Consider the following 20,013-nt stretch of genomic DNA (forward strand, 5'->3'; position numbering starts at 1 on the left):
AGGTTCTAAAAATGTGTCTAGGAGTACCTTTTCAAACCCCTAGTCTGAGTATAAATACCTCAAACTTAGCTTATAAAACCCCTGGAATAGATGCTATGCCTTCTAAAGGCATACTCTTCTTAAGGTCTAATAATATTTTCTTTTGTGTGTAAAGATAATGGTACTGACACATGAGACCACAGTTGTTTTTCTAGTACTTATCCATTCATTCTCTCTCACCTGCCACCTTCTTCCTGATGATAAAATGACATGCATTGTAAGGCAGCTGGCTGAGATTACAAGTGAGTCGAGGCTTGCTAAGTTGAGTGAGACTAAACCGGCTGCCACTAGAATCAGATCCTCAATTTTGGCATCATCACTGTTTTGCCTTTCCCAGTTGCAGTTACCAAACATTTCCAGCATGACAAGTACCATAACTGCTCACCAAAATTAAAATATTATTTTAAAAACATTTAACAGGCCAAATAATTAAAATACATTTTTAAATAAACTGACAAATTTTTAAATAAATGTAACCTAGAGAAGATATATACTAGGTCAATACACAACATTCCTTCCACTAGCTATTAGGCACACTTAACCTAACAATGTAGAAAACTCTTTAGGTTGACAGGTAAGTCTTTGAGTAGATAGATACATAGCTAGCTGGCTGGATAGGTGAACAGACAGACAAGTACGTGTTAAGGTAGTGACTACTTATATGGTCCACTCTGTACAATCTGCTTTTTATTACAGAGCACTTAACCTATGGAGTTTAACAGACTATAATCTATAATTCCAGAGTAGAAGAACTTCTGTGAATTATAAACTGACTTTAATTATTAGAACCTCTATACTGTTTATTGAGTATTTTCACTGCAGGATGGCCTTGAAGAACAAAAGAAAGAATAAAATATCACTCTGTTTGCAAAAATTCCCAACAGGAAAACAATATTGTTAAGATGTCAATACTACCAAAAGCAATCTATATATTCAATGCAATCCCTATCAAAATCCCCATGACGTTCTTGCAGAAATAGAAAAACCTATCCTAAAATTCACATGGAATCTCAAGAGACCCTGAATAGCCAAAACAATCCTGAAAAAGAATAACAAAGCTGGAGGACCCATATTTCATGATTTTAAAACTTACAAAGCTACAGTAATCAAAACAGTGTGGTACTGGCATAAACTCAGACACATAGACCAATGGAATAGAATAGACAACCCAGAAATAAACCATTACATAAATATGATCAAATGATTTTTGACAAGGGTTCCTAGACCATTCAACGGGGAAAGAATATTCTTTTCAACAAATGGTGCTGAGAAAACTGGATATCTACATGCAAAAGAATGAATTTGGGCCCTTACCTTACAATATATACAACAATTAACTCAAAATGGATCAAAGACTTAAATTAAGAACTAAAACTATAAAACTCTTAGAGGAAAATATAGGCCAAAATTTCATGACATTGGATTTGGTAATGATTTCTTGGATATGACACCAAAGGCACAGGCAACAAAGAAAAAATAGACAAATAAGACTTCATGAAAAATTTTAAACTTTGTGCATTAAAAGACAGTATCATTAGAGTAAAAAGGCAAACCACAGAATGGGATAAAATATTTGCCAATCATATATCTGATAAAGGATTAATATTCAGAATACATAGAGAACTTAGAAAACTCAATAACAAAAAAACCCCAGGTAACCCAATTCAAAAACGGGCAAAGGACTTGAATAGACATTTCTCCAGAGAAGATATACAAATGGCCAATAAGCACATGAAAAGATGCTTAACATCGTTAATCACTAGGAAAATGCAAATCAAAACTACAGTGATATACCACCTTATACCCATTAGGGTGGCTACTATCAAAAAAACAGAAAATAAGTGTTGGTGAGAATTTGGAGAAATCAGAATTCTTGTGCACTGTTGGTAGGAATGTAAAATGGAACAGCTGATGTGGAAAACAGTATGGTGGTTCCTCAAAAAAAAAAACACATAGAATTACCACATGATCGAACAATTTCACTTCTGGGTATATATCTATAAGTATTGGAATCAGGGTCTCAAAGAGATATTTGTACACCCACGTTCATAGCAGCATTATTCACAAAAGCTAAAGCATGGAAGTGTCCAAGTGTCTATCAACAGATGAGTGGATAAGCAAAATATGGTATTTATATACAATGGAATATTATTCAGCCTTAAAAAGGCATTACTCAATTTATATTAGGTACTTTGAGTAGTCAAAAATCAGAGACAGATAGTAGAATGGTGGTTTCCAGGGGCTGGGGAGGAGGGGGTAACAGGGAGTTATTGTTTAATGAATACAGAGTTTCAGTTTTACAAGATGAGGAGAGTTCTAGAGATGGATGGGATGACGGTTGCACAACATTATGAATATATTTAGTACCACTGAACTTAAAAATGCTTAAGATGGTAAATTTTATGTTTTATGTATTTTACCACAATTAAAAAAAAATCAGAAAAAAATTGCCAACAAGATGGTAGGTAGAGACCATCTTATTTGGAAAAATCAGTCAGGAAGGGAGAAGACAGCAGTAGTGGAACCAAGCAGAACCCTGCAGTCTCCCCATACCCCCACCAAGTACAAAAGCCCCTCTATGTCCTCTGCCTCTTGTTGGTAGAAAAGCTGAAGTCTCCCAGGCCTCCCAGAGTCACAAAAAAGCAGGTTTGAATAGTTAATGATTAGGACAATAGAGTCACAGACTCAGTGTCTGATGCAAATTCCTGAGTCATTTTACAGATACCGTAACGGCCACTAGAAGGCATGACATAAGCTGCTCTATCTTGAGCAGTACTGAATCTATGGCTAGCACAATTCCAAGAACTGGCCTCAAGAGAATGGGATTAACGTTATTCCTCATAATAATCTATATCTTTGTGGGCATCAAAATAATTGTAGCTTGCTCTGCCCATATATGTAAGCAGGCAACTAAAATTGTCAGCAAAGAGATGCTACAGACCCATGTTGACATCTTTCACTCTGAGAATACAGCACCCTATGTCAGCACAAAGAAGTTACAGAAGATGGACCTTCACCCCAATCCCATAAAAATGGGATGATGTTTGACAGCAGGGAATTAAAAGCATCTCTTTTGCCCCTTTCCTGTTTGCCCATTTCTGTTCCCTTCTAACTGTAAAAGAACCTAATTATAGGAATGAGATCACTAAGCAATTGAAACAACTCCTGACTTATACTTTCCCGAATGCACACCATGACTTGCCTAACCTGTTGATATTTCTCATAGATAAAAAGAAGTAAGAAAGAAAAATTAAGTAGTTAAAGAATGTTTAGCCCTCTACCCCAAAGCCCCCTAAGCAATCTTGCAGGCAGATCACTCTGGCAAGATAACATTTGAAAAGTCAGCTGGACTGCACACAGTGGAGAACGATGACCCAACCTCCTCTCTCGATGATTCACTGAGATACTTTCCCCCCATTTTCCCTTAAAAAACCATCATGGCAGAGCAAAATCTTCAGAGTTGGTCTCAGGACACCAGTCCACCTTCTCCCCAGACTGCTGGCTTTTCTGATTAAAGCACCTTTCCTTTCTATTAACACTTGCCTCTCGAATTACTGGCGTTTGAGCAGCGAGCAGCTAATCCTGAGTTCGGTAACAGTAGGAGGGATAATAGTGGGAGACTGTGGGAAGTAAGGATAGAAACTGAGTATAATTAGGGTTTTATAGTGTCATGGGTTTTAAAAAAAGTAGTCGGAGCAAGACATAACAGAGACGATATATAAGCAGAAAGATTTATGTTATTGATAGGTTTAGTGACAAAAGGATCAATGTCTTTAAGAATGTAATGTAGTTTAGCCACAGAAAAAGACTGAAAATAACATACAATCATAAAATGTAAAGATGGGTAAGGATTCCAGCAGTCATACAGTCTCATCTTATTTTTAGGTGAGAAAAATCTAGCCCCAGAGAAGATAATTTTTAAAAATTATATTAATCAGTTGCAGATTCCTAGACTCATAGTCCAACTTTCTATAGGTCTAAACCCTTACATAATGCTAAGGTAACACAGACGGGAATTCACAGCCCAAGAATTTGTTATTTTATATGTATCACTAGGAAGTATTTTCCTTAGACTTAACGGAATTTAAAACTTTGTTTAAACACTTTGAACCTTGCTTCTCAAGATCGGTGACTTAAAGGCTCCTCAGCTTTGCCACTCAGGAGGCTCCTTTCTTAGTGAAACCTGAGGAATTTACCTATAGGGACTTCACCTCACTTCTAAATCAACTCAGGTTTGTTATTCAAAGGAAGAAGATTCCAGGACTTCTGCTCTGACAGCTTAGATGATACAGGAAAGATGGAGGCCCTGAGAGGAAGAACTGAGGCTGTAGAGGCTGGGCGAAGGAAGGAATATGAACAGGAGTATGGTCTTCGCAAAGTTTTTGCTGGCAGCACGGCTCTTAAGTTTCCTCTGTCTCATCAAGATGCGGAGGCTGGCAACAGCTAGACTGAAAGCCAATAAAGAGTAGAGCTGTCCAAGAGAAACCGGGGGCTGTCTCGATGATTCACTGAGATACTTATCCCCCATCTTTCCCTGGGTTCTCAAGGTGGGTCCAGGATCTGGCCTTCTGCTTTTGTATTTTTGTTGTTATTTTGTTTTGTTTTCTTAACCTCAGTGGTATCTGTCCAGGGGCTCAGTTGCATCCAATCACTCGGCAGTGATCAGGCCCTGGGGAGCTGATTCACGCTAACCAAGCTCATAGGAGATGGACTGATTTAAAAAAAGGAAGTTAACTGACTCATTTACAAAGAGACAGCCAGGCAGATGGGACTAGTTATGTCACTTGATCAACTCATTCCATCTTCACTGGAAAAGTGTGCTTGGGAAGCCAAGTTGAGAACAGAGTTGCTTGGTGAATGTAGTGTCAGAACAAGGAGAACTGATGTTCCCAAGCTACACTCTCTCAAAGTACTGTTCTGCATTGTAGGAATACACTGTCAAGGTGGCTGGAATACTCATGTTAGCTGAACAGGACACTCACCCTCGTGGATGAAGATAATAGAGCACTTAGTATAATATTTGAGACACAGAGAGTACTCAGTTAATACAAGCCATCATTATTATGGGGCTATATATACTCTGGCAACTTAGCATAATGGGCTAACAGCATGGGCTTTGGAGTTAGATCCTTGCTCCGTCACTCAGTATCCGTATGCCAACAGGAAGGTTACTTAACCTCTCAAGTCTCAGTTCTCCTATCTGTAAAATGAGTGTAATAATAGTAACTTTACAGGGTGACCCTTAAGATTACTTAATATGTTGTGTGAAAATCACTTAACTGCTCGCTGTAAGCACTGAGTGCCTACAAACTCTTACATAGCATTTCTTATATCTCAGATAGCACTTTACAGACATTAATTCATTTAGTCCTATGACTAAAGGTGGATATAGCTGAGGAACCTGTCACTACTAGATTATATTCACCAACATCTGCTTCCCTTCCTTGAGGAAGTATATACTTTCCCAACTCCACTGAAGTCAGATATGACCATTTGACTTACTTTGGCCAGTCAAATTTAAATAGAAGAGACATGTGACACTACTTTGCAGAAAAGTTTAAAACCAATTTGTGCTTCCCTACCTCTAGGATTATAGATGGATTAGTTGAGGTAGAGTGCCCATTAGCCTGAGCTCCTAACTGACCCTTGCTGACCCTGGTAGGCAAACAGCGTGAGCAAGAAATAAGCTATTGTTTTAAGCCACTGAGATTTTCATTTTTGTTACCACAGCACAATCTGGCATATTCTAATTGATTCAGAAGCGTAGAGACAAAAAGAAATTTTCCCAAGACCACACAGCTAGAAAGTATCTGGCTCCAGAGTCTGTACTCTTGACCACTTTATGTTTCTTAATAATTGATAGTAACGTCAACATGAAGAATAGTTTATTATTAATGCATTGTTGTCAGTGGAGGTCTGTTTCTAGACTTCATAAGTAGCTGTTCTTTTCTGAAAGAGTTGGCTCAGGTAGAAACCTAGCCTTTCTCCGGCCTCTACTATAACAACAGCCAGCAACTGACAGAACACCATTGGAGAATTTCTCAGTGGATGACATGGAGGACCCTGGACATGTTCCTTCTTTATATAACCTCAGAGCAGCCCCCAGGGGTATAGTCACTATGGCCACCAGTAGAGCCTGGTTGGATCCCCCCAACACACACAGTATCTCAGAGAATGATTTAAAATATCTACGGTCCTTCTGCTGAGGGTGACCCCATTTTTTCTGTCACTCAGTCTTTCAGAAATGGATGCCTCTTCTCATACTTCTTTTCCCATTAGCCCATAATCTTGTTTCCCTTCTTTTCCTGCCTCTCAACAATGAGCAAAGACTTCAGATGTGTTTGCAGGCTCTATCAGAAAGCATATTACTGACATCCATGTAATTTCCCTTATGTAGCAAGATTCCCCAGAGATGTGAGGGCCTAAAATTTAGGGATTGAGCAAGAGAATCTGTCTGAATTAGAAACACAAGTACCCAAGGAGCTTTAGACTCTGCTCTTCCCAAGGAAAATGAAAATGTTGTCAAGATAAAAACAGAAGGAGCAAAGCTTAAGCAGTGATGGAAAGCCAAAAAGTTAGGTGGAAAAAGATTAGTCATATCTACTGAACATAAATCTATAAAAGAGACCCAGTTTTTTGTGGCATACAATGAAACGCATTAAATTATAAGCTGGAAATCTATCTAGGGAAAGTATAGATACACATCAATTAATAGAAGTGTCCATTGATGAAGAAATCGTCTATTCATAATTTATTTAACACATGTCATTCAACTAGTAATCAATGAAATTCATGAACAAATAAGAAGTCAGCCACTTCTTAACCCTTTTATTTATTTGTAAGCTCTAGTGATCACCTACTTCATAGCTTTTCCATTATAATAAAATGTTTATTAATTATATTTCTTCAATTATTTTTTATATATCTCTACTTGACACTTCTCCAGCTTGGAGAATTGATTTTTTCATCAAACTTTTGAAAATGTTAAGATAATGGAATTTAGTTCCTTAAAATAGCCGACAGGCCAAGTTAGAAATATATATATTGGGAAACTCGCTAAAATGTTACTCTCAGGTTCTTACTAGTTTCGGTTTTATAAGTGTGACCACCTTTTAATGAAATTCTTTTTGTTCTTAAAGAATTAAATCATTCTGGATAGAGTCCAAAATTTTAAATAAATTCCACTTCATGATACATTACGTTTTATCAGTGATATAGTATAAATTCATATCTCTTTTCCAAGAGACCTTCAGAATTCTCATTAGCAAAATACTTCCAAGGTTGATAATAATTTACTACAATAAACTGGCTGTGCAGGTGAAGTTGTAGTATCTCTTTCTGGAAGACGTAAAGAACAGGAAAAATTTTCATTGTAAGATTTTAATATTATGCTAATAACCAAACAAAACTCTTTTATGAAGGACAGCATGGAGAAAGACAGATGGAAGGAACAGTTAATTCGTGAGGGTGGGATGAGATAGAGCTATCTTTGTCCAATGATTATCTGGAAAAGACACTGCAGACTGAGTCATTGAGACCTGCATCATCATATCATCCCAAATGAACACAGAAGCTATTTAAAGACTTCAATTTTATGCTCAGAAGTGAAAGAGAAAGAAAGGAAGAGGAGGAAAATGACTGTAATAGTTGGCTATTGGCATGTGACAAAAGTGTGGGGAGATGCAAAAGATCTGCTAAGCAATTCCCTACTCTGGACCCATGCATAGTGCTAACGCTGGATTATAAATCCTCATTTCTAGCTTTGAAAATTTGGACGCTGTAAGTATAATTCATGTTTGTTATATTGCAGAGCTATTCATCTTTGTCTCTGCAAATTTTTCTCCAGCTTCTCTGTCATATATTAATATCAGATCAATGTAATTTTGAATTGCAGAAAACACAAACTAAAGAATTTATTTTTTAGTCTCAGCTCAATTTCCTTTAAAGTCAATGTCCCTTTCTACCGCTCCATGCTGCCCACCCACCATTTTCCTGAGGACACATTTCTCATTTTTTGTAGATCCTCCCTTACTTGTTGGAAATTGCATTGGAATTAAATATTTTAGCTACTTGAACGCACATGTTCAACAAATATTGGTCAATCATTATTCTCTTCCCCTAGATATCGAGGAGTACTTGTAAAAATTGTGTGTAAGGAAACCTTTTCAGTAAGCAATGCAGAATTTTTAGGTGAGCCTTGACATATCCTACTATTTCAGTGATTATGTCTTACCAATGTGGTTGTTACTAATTCATCCAGTTGTAAGCAATGGAAATTGCCTCTAGTAAACTTAAGAAAAAGGGCATTTTTAGGAGATTGAAAATCAATAGGAAGACTGGAGAACAAAGAAGGAACTAAGAACTTCAGATCCAAGATACAGGAAATAAAGGAAGAGCCTTAGAGAGGAGGTTCTTCTCAGAGAGGCACCACTAGAGTACACAACCTCCAAAAAAGCCTGGTCTCTTTGTGCCTCAGCTAAAAATCCAAATTCCAAGGAGGTCATTTGTTTAGCACTTGGGGAAAGAGCTTAACAGGTCCACTAAACGCAATGGGGGAGAGAAGGGAAATAGAAGTTTGGAGAAGTTCACTATTCTTGTTTAAGTTCCTAGTGCTCAAGCTGAAACACTAGTAGCTGGTACATGAGCTAAAATAATAGAAGATTGATTCTGTTTCAAAAGATCTGTCTGAGAATGATTTGTACAGCATTTGCTAGGCCCCATCTAGCAATCAGTTCCTGTCACTAAACCAAACACACAAACAAACCTCAGAAAACAGTGAATGGGCTTCAGTCAGAAGTTAACAAAGAAACTAACAATTATACCTCAATTTAAAAAAATTAATTAGTTGATTTTTTAATTTAAATTTAAATTAAGAAAAACCAAAAGACTTTTATCCCAATGGTCATCCTCACCCTGGCAAAAGTAATAGCATATATATACAATAATAGTATAGGTATAGATATAATGTCAAGTTTTGTGCACTGTGACTTAGATATTTTTATATGTATTATCTCATTTCATTCTTATAAAACCTGGGGTGTAGGTATTATTATCACCCTCAGAGAGACTACATAACTTGGCCAAAGTGTCACAGCTATCAGGCAGTCTGCACCCAGAGCCTGTGCCCTCACCCCTGTACTAGGCTGCCTGGAGTCAGTCACATGGATTGAGTCTTTCAGGAGGCAGGAGGACAGGGTAGTGGTTAGAACGATGGGCATGATATAGCATCTCAGTTCTGCCATCTACTAGCTGAAGGTAAGAAACGAAAACCTTCCTGAGCCTCAGTTTCCTCATCTGTGAGATGGAGAGGGTCAGCGTGAGTTGCTGCAATGTCACACAGTTGTTGTGAAGAGGAAAGGAGGAAACATACATGAACTACTTAGTCATGGGTGCTCGTCACATGTGAAGTGTTGAATAATCAATGGCTGCTATTAGTCACACGTCTGTCTCCCCTAGTAGACTAGTTCTGGAGGCCCAGGTATTACTTTTTTGATATTTGTGTCTGTAGCTCCTTTCTCAGTGATCAGCACATTCATGAGCCCACATAAAAACACGCTGAACAGAAAGCGTCTGTATCAGGGCTCACACTGCCATGTTGTACTCAGGTGTTATAAAACAAGCTCCTCTTTATAGTAACACTAGAGTTCCTGCCTCTTAAGCAAATGACACCTATTTTCCCCCACCCCACCTCCTGCCCCCAGGCTGTTAACTCACGAGGTCAGGGTCTGTATCGCTTTTGTTCTTCATGGGTTCCCAGTGCATAGCAGAGAGCCCAGTACATAGTAGGAGCTTAACAAATATGTGTGGACTGAATTTTTAATAAACATTTGTGATATGTATTACAGTTCACCTAGCACTTTCACATAAACGTGTGCTCTCTGTAGAGCAGCCTCTGGAGCCAACTGCCTGGGTTCAAACTCCAGCTCCACCATTTACTAGCTGAGTGACCTTGGGTAATATACATAAGTTTTCAGTGCCTTGGTTTTCTCACTTTTAAAATGAGAATAATAACAGTATTGAGTTAATGAAAGTATTAAAATGTTAATTCATATAAACCTTGTAAAACAGCGCCTGGCGCATCAGCGTTCTTTAAATGTCAGCAATTATTAATTTTGTTTGTAGCTGTTTTTCTCCATCACACTACTAAGAATAAGCTATTCCAACTGCCTAAATCATTTGTCCATTCATGTAACAAAATATGAAAAGTGGCATCTTTACTTTGAAGTCCTAAAATTAATTTTCAGTGGAGCAAATCATAATCTCAAAAAACTGACTTCCAAAATTTTTGCAAAAATAAATGTATTTATAGAGACTCTTCCTAAAATCAAATAATCCTAAATGGCTCCAGATATTCTGTAGTTTAAAGCTTTTCCAAGTCACTTGTGTTGGATCCTTCTCCAGCAACATTTTGTGTTATTCTTTCCACAAACCAGAACAGCCATATTGACTTGACTAGAAGTATGAGTAAACCACACACACACAAACACCAGGTAATAGAATTAGGTCGTGCTGTCTTCTGCCTCCACCACAAAACTCATTATCCTATTATGGCAAACCGTGTGTTAATCCCCGTATGCATCTCCCGTCACTTAGAGCACAAATTAATTAGGTCAAGTGTTAATTAAAAATTCAAGTCACCGTATTTAACCACTGACGCTTCTCTACACATTGGAGAGATGAGGAGAAAAATAAAGACAAAGGGGCACCTGAGTACTTCATTTACCTTCAGTACTGTAATGTTCCAAGCAAAGCTCTCAGTTGCTTTGTTGAGTTTTCTTCCTTTCAAGCCTTCTTTTGCCCCCAGATTATGAAGTTCCTCATGGAACTCCATCCCTTTAAAAAGAGAACATAAGAGAATTCTTCGTATAAATTTCAGAAAAACAGGCATTTTATTGTGAAAATATTATCAGTAAAAATATAATTTCCCATTTCTGTCCTTCTCATAATCTCTAAATTCCAAAATTGAATTCTCCTTCTCATTCTGTTCATCACCACCAAATGGCTATCCTTAAAGGGAAACTAAAAATAATCAATGCATTAGATTAAATTAGATTTTAAACAGCAAGGGGCCATAGACAAAGACATGAGAAGTTAAGAAGCAAATTCTTCCAATAGGTGGCATCCATCTTGTTTGTTCTCTGCCTGGTTTTTATATAAAATGGTGTAATGTGTGAGTGGCTACCATATGTGAAGGATGCACATATCTTACTTTGCCTTATGAACCATCCATATGGCTTGACAGTAGGCCTGGAGCCCACATAGATAACAATGGTAATTAGTAAATGTTGAGTAAAAATAAAAAGCTTTTTTAAAATAGCATTCCTGGAAACACCCAAATGTGTCAGATTTGGGAATGGCCTTAAAGTTATTTTTAGCTAAACCATTCCCCCAAGCTTGAATACTATAAAAAAACATCACCATCATCTTTCTCTCCTAAGCCTTTGTCTTAGCACCTCAGAGATGGGAATCACACTTTCTTCTGGAAAGCTCATTCCATCTTTGGAAAGCTGTGACTGATATCAAACCAGTCTCTCTCCCTGAAACTTCTACTCCTTGGTGCTAGCTAGCCTCAGAACAACAAGGTCTAATCTCTGTTCCACAGTACAGCCCTTTAAATATTTGAAGAAAGATGTTGGATAAAGTCTACTAGAGTTTTCCCTTCTCCAGATTAAACATTCTAACATGTTTCAGCTTATTATAATTTCTCTTTAAGGATGACATCCAGGAACATCGTTCTCAAAATGGGATTGAGGTTGCCCACATGACATAGGGTTTTACCACCACCTTCCTAGTTCTAGTGACTAGGCTTGTATTAATGCAGCCTAAAACCACATTAACTTTTCTGATGCTAACATCACAAGCCCAGTACATAGTAAGAGCATGGCTGCAGAGCCCAGACTTACACTCTGGCTCTACCACTGACTAGCTACGTGAGCATGAGCGAATCCCTGAAACTCTCTGCCATTAAGTCTCCTCAGTGGTGCAATGGTGATAACAAGAGTATTGACCTCATGGAACTGTGTGAAGATTAAATGAGTCAACACATACAAAACTCTCAAAGTAGTGCATGGTACATAGGAGCATAATATAAGTATTTCGTATTATTATTATTTTCGTGCTTCCTGTCAACGGAAACATTTAAGCCTCCAGATCAGCAGCGAAGAGCACCATTTTCAAAGTTTGGTCTGGGTTCAAAGGTCACCTCTACCACATGTTGATATGGGATTTGGGGTAATTCGCTCAATCTCTCAGAATCTCAGATGCCTCATCTCTAGATTGGATATAATGATGACTACACTGCAGAGTTGTTATGAGGACAAAATAACATAGCATATGTGCTTAGTGTATCAGATACATACATAGCAAGCAACTGTCAGTGTCATCTTCCTTATTGCACACTAATGTGTGTGTGTGTGGATCAGGGAGAACATGGATCCAAGAGAGATAAAAGTACTGGGGTGTGGATGAAGTGAAAGTAAATAAACAGAGCAATGTGCCATCAGAGACATGTGACCCATCCCACCCTTAAAGAAGGAACAAATCTAAACTGAGGACAAGTAAATGAGGCAAAAGCCTAGAAGGTTAACAAGATTATGGTTCGAACTGTACAAATAAAGTGTTTCTTAAGGGGCAATGTGAAACCACAGTTTCCATATCAGTAATAAAAAGGCTTTGATCGGTTCCCAAATCACAAAAGTAAATTCAGAAACCCTCACCTCTCTAGACATCTTCAGATACCCCCTCTATATACACACAGACCACCTACCTACTATCACGTAGATCTCTTCTGTACTAAACAAAGGCTTCAGTGTAACTCAAAGTATAGCTAAACTTTAAAAGTCTGCCAAAAATCATCATTATGGTTTCTAAACGAAATGGGGGCAAGGGGGGAAGGTTACCTGCTTTCTGACACTGCACGATCTTTTCCTGGACTGTGTCTGCCATTTCTATGAGAAACCGGCTCTCTTGGATCATCTGTCACAAAATAAGCATTAAAAAGGTGGTTGTCAGAAATCCTTAAACTGGCACATTGGAAAGACAACATAAAGACCCACATGAAACTGCCAGTAATGGGGCACCCTGGCCATAACCACAAGAGGTGGAAGAGGGAAGGATGCTCTCTGCTCCAAGCCCCATCCACTCTAACACCAGCTAGAGTCACCTACCTTATGGTTGCTCCACTTATGTAATATGCCTGGCACACCATGGGTGCCAAATCAATAACTGTTGAATAAATGCATACACACTCTTTTTAAGTCCCAGATCACATTCATGAACACCTCTTATTTTATCCCCTCGCCTCAAAGTTACTGCAACATCAAGGCAAGTGGTACTGGAACAACAGCAATGAGATATCAGAACAGGGAATCACCTAGTGATGAGGTAAAGAACTACAGGACACATCGGTGAAGTCGGCAAATTGGATTTAAGTGGTGCAAAGATGGTGGAGTCCTGGTCCTTCGTTGAGAAGGGCTCCAGCTCCATTGGCAAGAATGAACTGTGGGTCATATTCACCAGCAATTCCACAGAGCTTGTAGGCAACAATGCTGAAATGGTGTCCCTGCCCTCCACATTTGGGTAGAAAGAAAAAAGACCAAGAAGTAATTAATATACTGAGTGATGTAGGGAAAATAGGACAGCTGTTGGAGAGATGAAGAAAAGAGAAATCTGTATGTGAAGAAGGGGGAAGATGAGAGTAGGTAAAGAAGTTGTGATCAGAAAGACAACGGACTGGGGCCCTTCTGAAGAAATGACTAAAGAAAGGCACCAATAGGCAAACACTTCCTGAATTTCCAGCCACTCTTCTACTCCTAATAAATGTTGTACCTTTTAGTCTGACTATTCCATGTTTTATCTGTCTGGCTCAATAATCTGAAGAGAGTTCAAGGCAGAATCCAAAGTGAACATAAAAAGTCTTGAGTAAGACATTCTTCAAAATTAAATGCTGTTGTACAAGATTGTAGTTTTATACAATCACTTTCAAATATAAAGTGGTTTATGACTACAAATCTTCAAATGGAAAATAATATTTGAATCATGAATATTTAGTGCCTAACAACTCTATAGAAGTAAAATCAAATCATTCATTCATTTAACAAATATCTACTCAGCAGGCACTATGTGTAAGCACTGTAGTAACTACAAGGGGTATGATACATGGATGAGCAAAAACAGACACATTTCTATCTCCATGGAGTTCATAGTCTAGTAGGGAAGTCTACTCAAATGATTAAATGACACATGATAATTAATTCAACCAAACTTCAATTACTGATATTTTCTACCTAAAATGATAGTTTGAAGTGACTTATTTGGAGGGCTAAAGTGACTATTAAAACCATAAAACTAGGCACCCAAGAAGGTCTAAGCTGCGTCAAACTTTTTAACTGCATTAACTCTTCCAACTCCCAAGAGGAAGTGGAATGCTTCTGAATAACAATTTCTCAAATGGTTATGTGCCTGAGTTACTGCAGCTTCCAAGTGAAGGAAACTTACAGGCAAAGAAAGATTTAATATGAAGGGAATCTGATTTAGTCTTTTCTAAGTTTAGAAAGATGCTAAGTTTAGCATCTACCCATGCAGCATCAATTGAGTTTTCATAATACTTTCAAAGTTATCAGATGTTCCAAATTAGTCAGATAGCATACAAAATGTTTTCATAAAATTCAAGCAAGGGAAACCTTCATAAAGAACAAACACATTCTGTGACTTTACCATGAGCAAAATAGCCAATATACTGCACAATTTTAGAATCATTTTATTTTTAAGGCTAAGAGAATCTTAGCTGTCAGGACCACACCCTTAATTTTGTGAAAAAGGAAACTAAGACTTATAAGAGTTAAAATCCTTGTCCAAAAAATGGAACTAATTAGTGATCAAACTGGAATTAAAATCCCGGTTTCCTGGAATCCATTTATTTTCATGAAAAAACAGCACCCTCTGATTTTGTCTAGCCTGGCCATGCCTTCACACATTCAGTCTTTTGAGCCTGAAATGTAGCTTTCCAAAGTCACCTGACCCAGCCCATCAGTAATAACATGAGGCCATGACCGTAATCAATCTATTTCAGCCAGGTTCAAATATGTCCTTTTCAAGAAAAACTCCAAAAAGGGATAGCATTGGTAATTTCCTTTGATAATATCTTGACTGACATTCATTTCTCTTGGTTTTGCACTCAGTGGAGAACATATGATACCATTAACTGATTTAAAAAAAAAGAAAAGAAACTCTATTGATTTGTGGCCAGCTTTTTTGTTTTTGCAGTATTTTACTAAATATCTCCTCAGTGTTGAGTACAAAATGTACTTCCTACATCCAAAAGTGTACTTCCTACATCCAAAAATGCCACAGCCTTTTTGTGAGAACCTGAGAAGGAAGTGTCCTGTTCGCCAAAGCTAACTCTTCTACCTTGACTTCCAATCTCACCTTTCCCTCTTCCCTTCAGGAACCCATTCCTAATGACCCCTTCTTTATTCATCTACAATTTCTACCTCTCCCTTGCTTTTTCCCTTTTCCATACAACATCTCCTACCTTAAAGTAAGCAAACAAAAACAATAACAAAATACTCTATTGGCCTTCAAGTGGTTGACCTCATCAATCTTTCCTTAAAACACTAGCCCATGCTCACTGCTTTGACTCTTGTGGGACTCCACTGACGACCCCCCAAAGTTTGGTCTCATCACAGACTACCCCCTGGCCAATTCTCACTTCTCATTCTTGCCAGCTCAGCAGTTGACCCCACTTTATATCCCCAGATTCATCTATCCATTTTCATATCTATCCATCGATATCACCTTTTCCTTATCTTATTTTGTGATACTTATTTTTTCTAGTATTAATTAACCCACACATGTACACAACAGATCCCTGCTCAAACCCAACATTGTCTTTTTTGAAATCTAATCTTTCTTTTTGTCTCTAGTCTTTTTTCCTAGGTTCTCCATTTTTCTATAACCTTACATGTTCTTTTTTTTTAATGTTTATTCACTTGTTTATTTTCTTATTAGTCATCCATTTTACACACATCAGTGAATACATGTCAATCCCAGTCTCCCAGTTCATCCCACGACCACACCCACCGCACGCCGCTTTCCCCCCTTGGTGTCCATACGTTTCTTCTGTACATCTGTGTCTCAATTTCTGCTCTGCAAACTGGTTCATCTGTACCATTTTCTAGGTTCCACATATATATGCTCATATACGATATTTGTTTTTCTCTTTCTGATTTACTTCACTCTGTATGACAGTCTCTAGATGCATCCACGTCTCTACAAATGACCCAATTTCGTTCCTTTTTATGTCTGAGTAATATTCCATTGTATATATGTACCACTTCTTCTTTATTCATTCATCTGTCGATGGGCATTTAGGTTGCTTCCATGACCTGGCTATTGTAAATAGTGCTGTAATGAACATTGGGGTGCATGTGTTTTTTGAATTATGGTTTTCTCTGGGTATATGCCCAGTAGTGGGATTGCTGGGTCATACGGTAATTTTATTGTTAGTTCTTTAAGGAAACTCCATACTGTTCTCCATAGTGGCTGCATCAATTTACATTCCCACCAAGAGTGCAAGAAGGTTCCCTTTTCTCCACACCCTCTCCAGCATTTGTTGCTTGTAGATTTTCTGATGATGCCCATTCTAACTGGTGTGAGGTGATACTCATTGTAGTTTTGATTTGCATATCTCTAATAATTAGTGATGTTGAGTGGCTTTTCATGTGCTTCTTGGCCATCTCTATGTCTTCTTTGGAGAAATGTCTATTTAGGTCTTCTGCCCATTTTTGGATTGGTTTGTTTTTTTTTTTTTAATATTGAGCTGCATGAGCTGTTTATATATTTTGGAGATTAATCCTTTGTCTGATGATTAATTTGCAAACATTTCCTCCAATTCTGAGGGTTGTCTTTTCGTTTTGTTTTTGGTTTCCTTTGCTGTGCAAAAGCTTTTAAGTTTCATTAGGTCCAATTTGTTTACATTTGTTTTTATTTCCTTTAGGAGGTGGATCAAAAAAGATCTTGCTGTGATTTATGTTAAAGAGTGTTCTTCCTATGCTTTCCTCTAAGAGCTTTATAGTGCCCGGTCTTACATTTAGGTCTCCAATCCAGTTTGAGTTTATTTTTCTGTATGGTGTTAGGGAGTGTTCTAATTTCATTCTTTTACATGTAGCTGTCCCGTTATCCTAGCACCACTTATTCAAGAGACTGTCTTTTCTCCATTGTATATCCTTGTCTCCTTTGTTGTAGATTAGTTGACCATAGGTGCATGGGTTTATCTCTGGGCTTTCTATCCTGTTCCATGGATCTATATTTTTGTTTTTGTGCCAGTACCATATTGTCTTGATTACTGTAGCTTTGTAGTATAGTCTGAAGTCAGGGAGTCTGATTCCTCCAGCTCCGTTTTTTTCCCTCAAGACTGCTTTGGCTATTGAGGGTCTTCTGTGTCTCCATAGAAATTTTAGGATTTTTTTTCTTCTGGTTCTGTAAAAAATGCCATTGGTAATTTGATAGGGATTGCATTGAACCTGTAGATTGCTTTGGGTAGTACAGTCATTTTCACAATATTGATTCTTCTAATCCAAGAACATGGTATACCTCTCCATCTGTTGGTATCATCTTTAATTTCTTTCATCAGTGTCTTATAGTTTTCTGCATACAGCTCTTTTGTCTCCCTAGGTAGGTTTATTCCTAGGTATTTTATTCTTTTCGTTGCAGTGGTAAATGGGAGGTTTTCCTTAATTTCTCTTTCAGATTTTTCATTATTAGTGTATAGGAATGCAAGAGATTTCTGTGCGTTAATTTTGCATCCTGCTACTCTACCAAATTCATTTATTAGCTCTAGTAGTTTTTTGCTGGCATATTTAGGATTCTCTATGTTTAGTATCATGTCACCTGCAAACAGTGACAGTTTTATTTCTTCTTTTCCAGTTTGTATTCCTTTTATTTCTTTTTCTTCTCTGACTGCTGTGGCTAGGACTTCCAAAACTATGTTGAATAATAGTGGTGAGGGTGGACATCCTTGTCTTGTTCCTGATCTTAGAGGAAATGATTTCAGTTTTTCACCATTGAGAATGATGTTTGCTGTGGGTTTGTCGTATATGGCCTTTATTATGTTGAAGTAGGTTCCCTCTATGCCCACTTTCTAGAGAGTTTTTATCATAAATGTGTGTTGAATTTTGTCAAAAGCTTTTTCTGCATCTATTGAGATGATCATATAGTTTTTCTTCTTCAATTTGTTTATATGGTGTATCACATTGATTGATTTGCATATATTGAAGAATCCTTGAATCACTAGGATAAATCCCACTTGATCATGGTGTATGATCCTTTCAATGTGTTGTTGGATTCTGTTTGCTGGTATTTTGCTGAGGATTTTTGCATATATATTCATCAGTGATATTGGTCTGTAATTTTCTTTTTTTATATAGTATCTTTATCTGGTTTTGGTATCAGGGTGATGGTGGCCTCATAGAATGAGTTTGGGAGTTTTCCTTCCTCTGCAAATTTTTGGAAGAGTTTGAGAAGGATGGGTGTTAGCTCTTGTCTAAATGTTTGATAGAATTCACCTGTGAAGCCATCTGGTGCTGGACTTTTGTTTGTTGGAAGATTTTTAATCATGGTTTCAATTTCATTACTTGTGATTGGTCTGTTCATACTTTCTGTTTCTTCCTGGTCCAGTCTTGGAAGGTTATACCTTTCTAAGAATTTGTCCATTTCTTCCAGGTTGTCTATTTTATTGGCATAGAGCTGATTGTAGTAGTCTCTTACGATGTTATGTAATTCTGTGGTGTCTGTTGTAACTTCCCCTTTTTCATTTCTAATTTTATTGATTTGAGTCCTCTCCCTCTTTTTCTTGATGAGTCTGGCTAATGGTTTATCAATTTTGTTTATCTTCTCAAAGAACAAGCTTTTACTATTATTTATCTTTGTTATCCTTTTCTTTATTTCTATTTCATTTATTTCTGCTCTAATCTTTATGATTTCTTTCCTTTTGCTAACTTTGGGTTTTCTTTGTTCTTCTTTCTCTAGTTCCCTTAGGTGTAATGTTATATTGTTTATTTGAGATGTTTCTTGTTTCTTGAGGTAGGATTGTATTGCTATCAACGTCCCTCTTAGAACTGCTTGTGCTGCATCCCATAGGTTTTGGATTGTCGTGTTTTTATTATCATTTGTCTCTAAGTATTTTTTGATTTCCTCTTTGATTTCTTCAGTGATCTCTTGGTTATTTAGTAACGTATTGTTTAGCTTCCATGTGTTTGTGTTTTTTACATTTAATTGATTTCTAATCTCATAGCGTTGTGGTCAGAAAAGATGCTTGACATGATTTCAATTTTCTTAAATTTACTGAGGCTTGATTTGTGACCCAAGGTGTGATCTATCCTGGAGAATGTCCCATGCACACTTGAGAAGAAAGTGTAATCTGCTGTTTTTGGATGAAATGTCCTATAAGTATCAATTAAATCTATGTGGTCTATTGTGTCATTTAAAGCTTGTGTTTCCTTATTAATTTTCTGTCTGGATGATCTGTCCATTGGTGTAAGTGAGGTGTTAAAGTCCCCCACTATTATTGTGTTACTGTCGATTTCCTCTTTTAGAGCTGTTAGCAGTTGCCTTATGTACTGAGGTGCTCCTGTGTTGGGTGCATATATATTTATAATTGTTATATCTTCTTCTTGGATTGATCCCTTGATCATTACATAGTGTCCTTCCTTGTCTCTTGTAACATGCTTTAAAGTCTATTTTATCTGATATGAGTATTGCCACTCCAGCTTTCTTTTGATTTCCATTTGCATGGAATATCTTTTTCCATCCCCTCACTTTCAGTCTGAATGTGTCCCTAGGTCTGAAGTGGGTCTCTTGTAGACAGCATATATATAGGTCTTGTTTTTGTACCCATTCAGGAAGCCTGTGTCTTTTGGTTGGAGCATTTAATCCATTCACACTTAAGGTAATTTTTGATATATATGTTCCTATTAC

At 37.5% G+C, this 20,013-nt stretch overlaps 1 protein-coding gene across 3 annotated transcripts in view; it reads right to left on the reverse strand.

Moving 5' to 3' along the window:
• PLCL1 (phospholipase C like 1 (inactive)) overlaps nucleotides 1-20,013 on the reverse strand; it is a 385,709-nt gene that overhangs the window by 34,085 nt on the left and 331,611 nt on the right. For all 3 annotated transcript variants that reach the window (XM_067741099.1, XM_067741100.1, XM_067741102.1), the window contains 2 exons: nucleotides 12,939-13,014; nucleotides 10,763-10,872 (listed from right to left, as the gene is read on the reverse strand). In XM_067741099.1, the coding sequence (XP_067597200.1) occupies nucleotides 10,763-10,872; nucleotides 12,939-13,014 (186 nt within the window). The remainder of the gene's footprint in view (nucleotides 1-10,762; nucleotides 10,873-12,938; nucleotides 13,015-20,013) is intronic.

Source organism: Pseudorca crassidens, chromosome 6, assembly GCF_039906515.1.
Source record: "Pseudorca crassidens isolate mPseCra1 chromosome 6, mPseCra1.hap1, whole genome shotgun sequence".
Lineage (NCBI taxonomy): Eukaryota > Metazoa > Chordata > Mammalia > Artiodactyla > Delphinidae > Pseudorca > Pseudorca crassidens.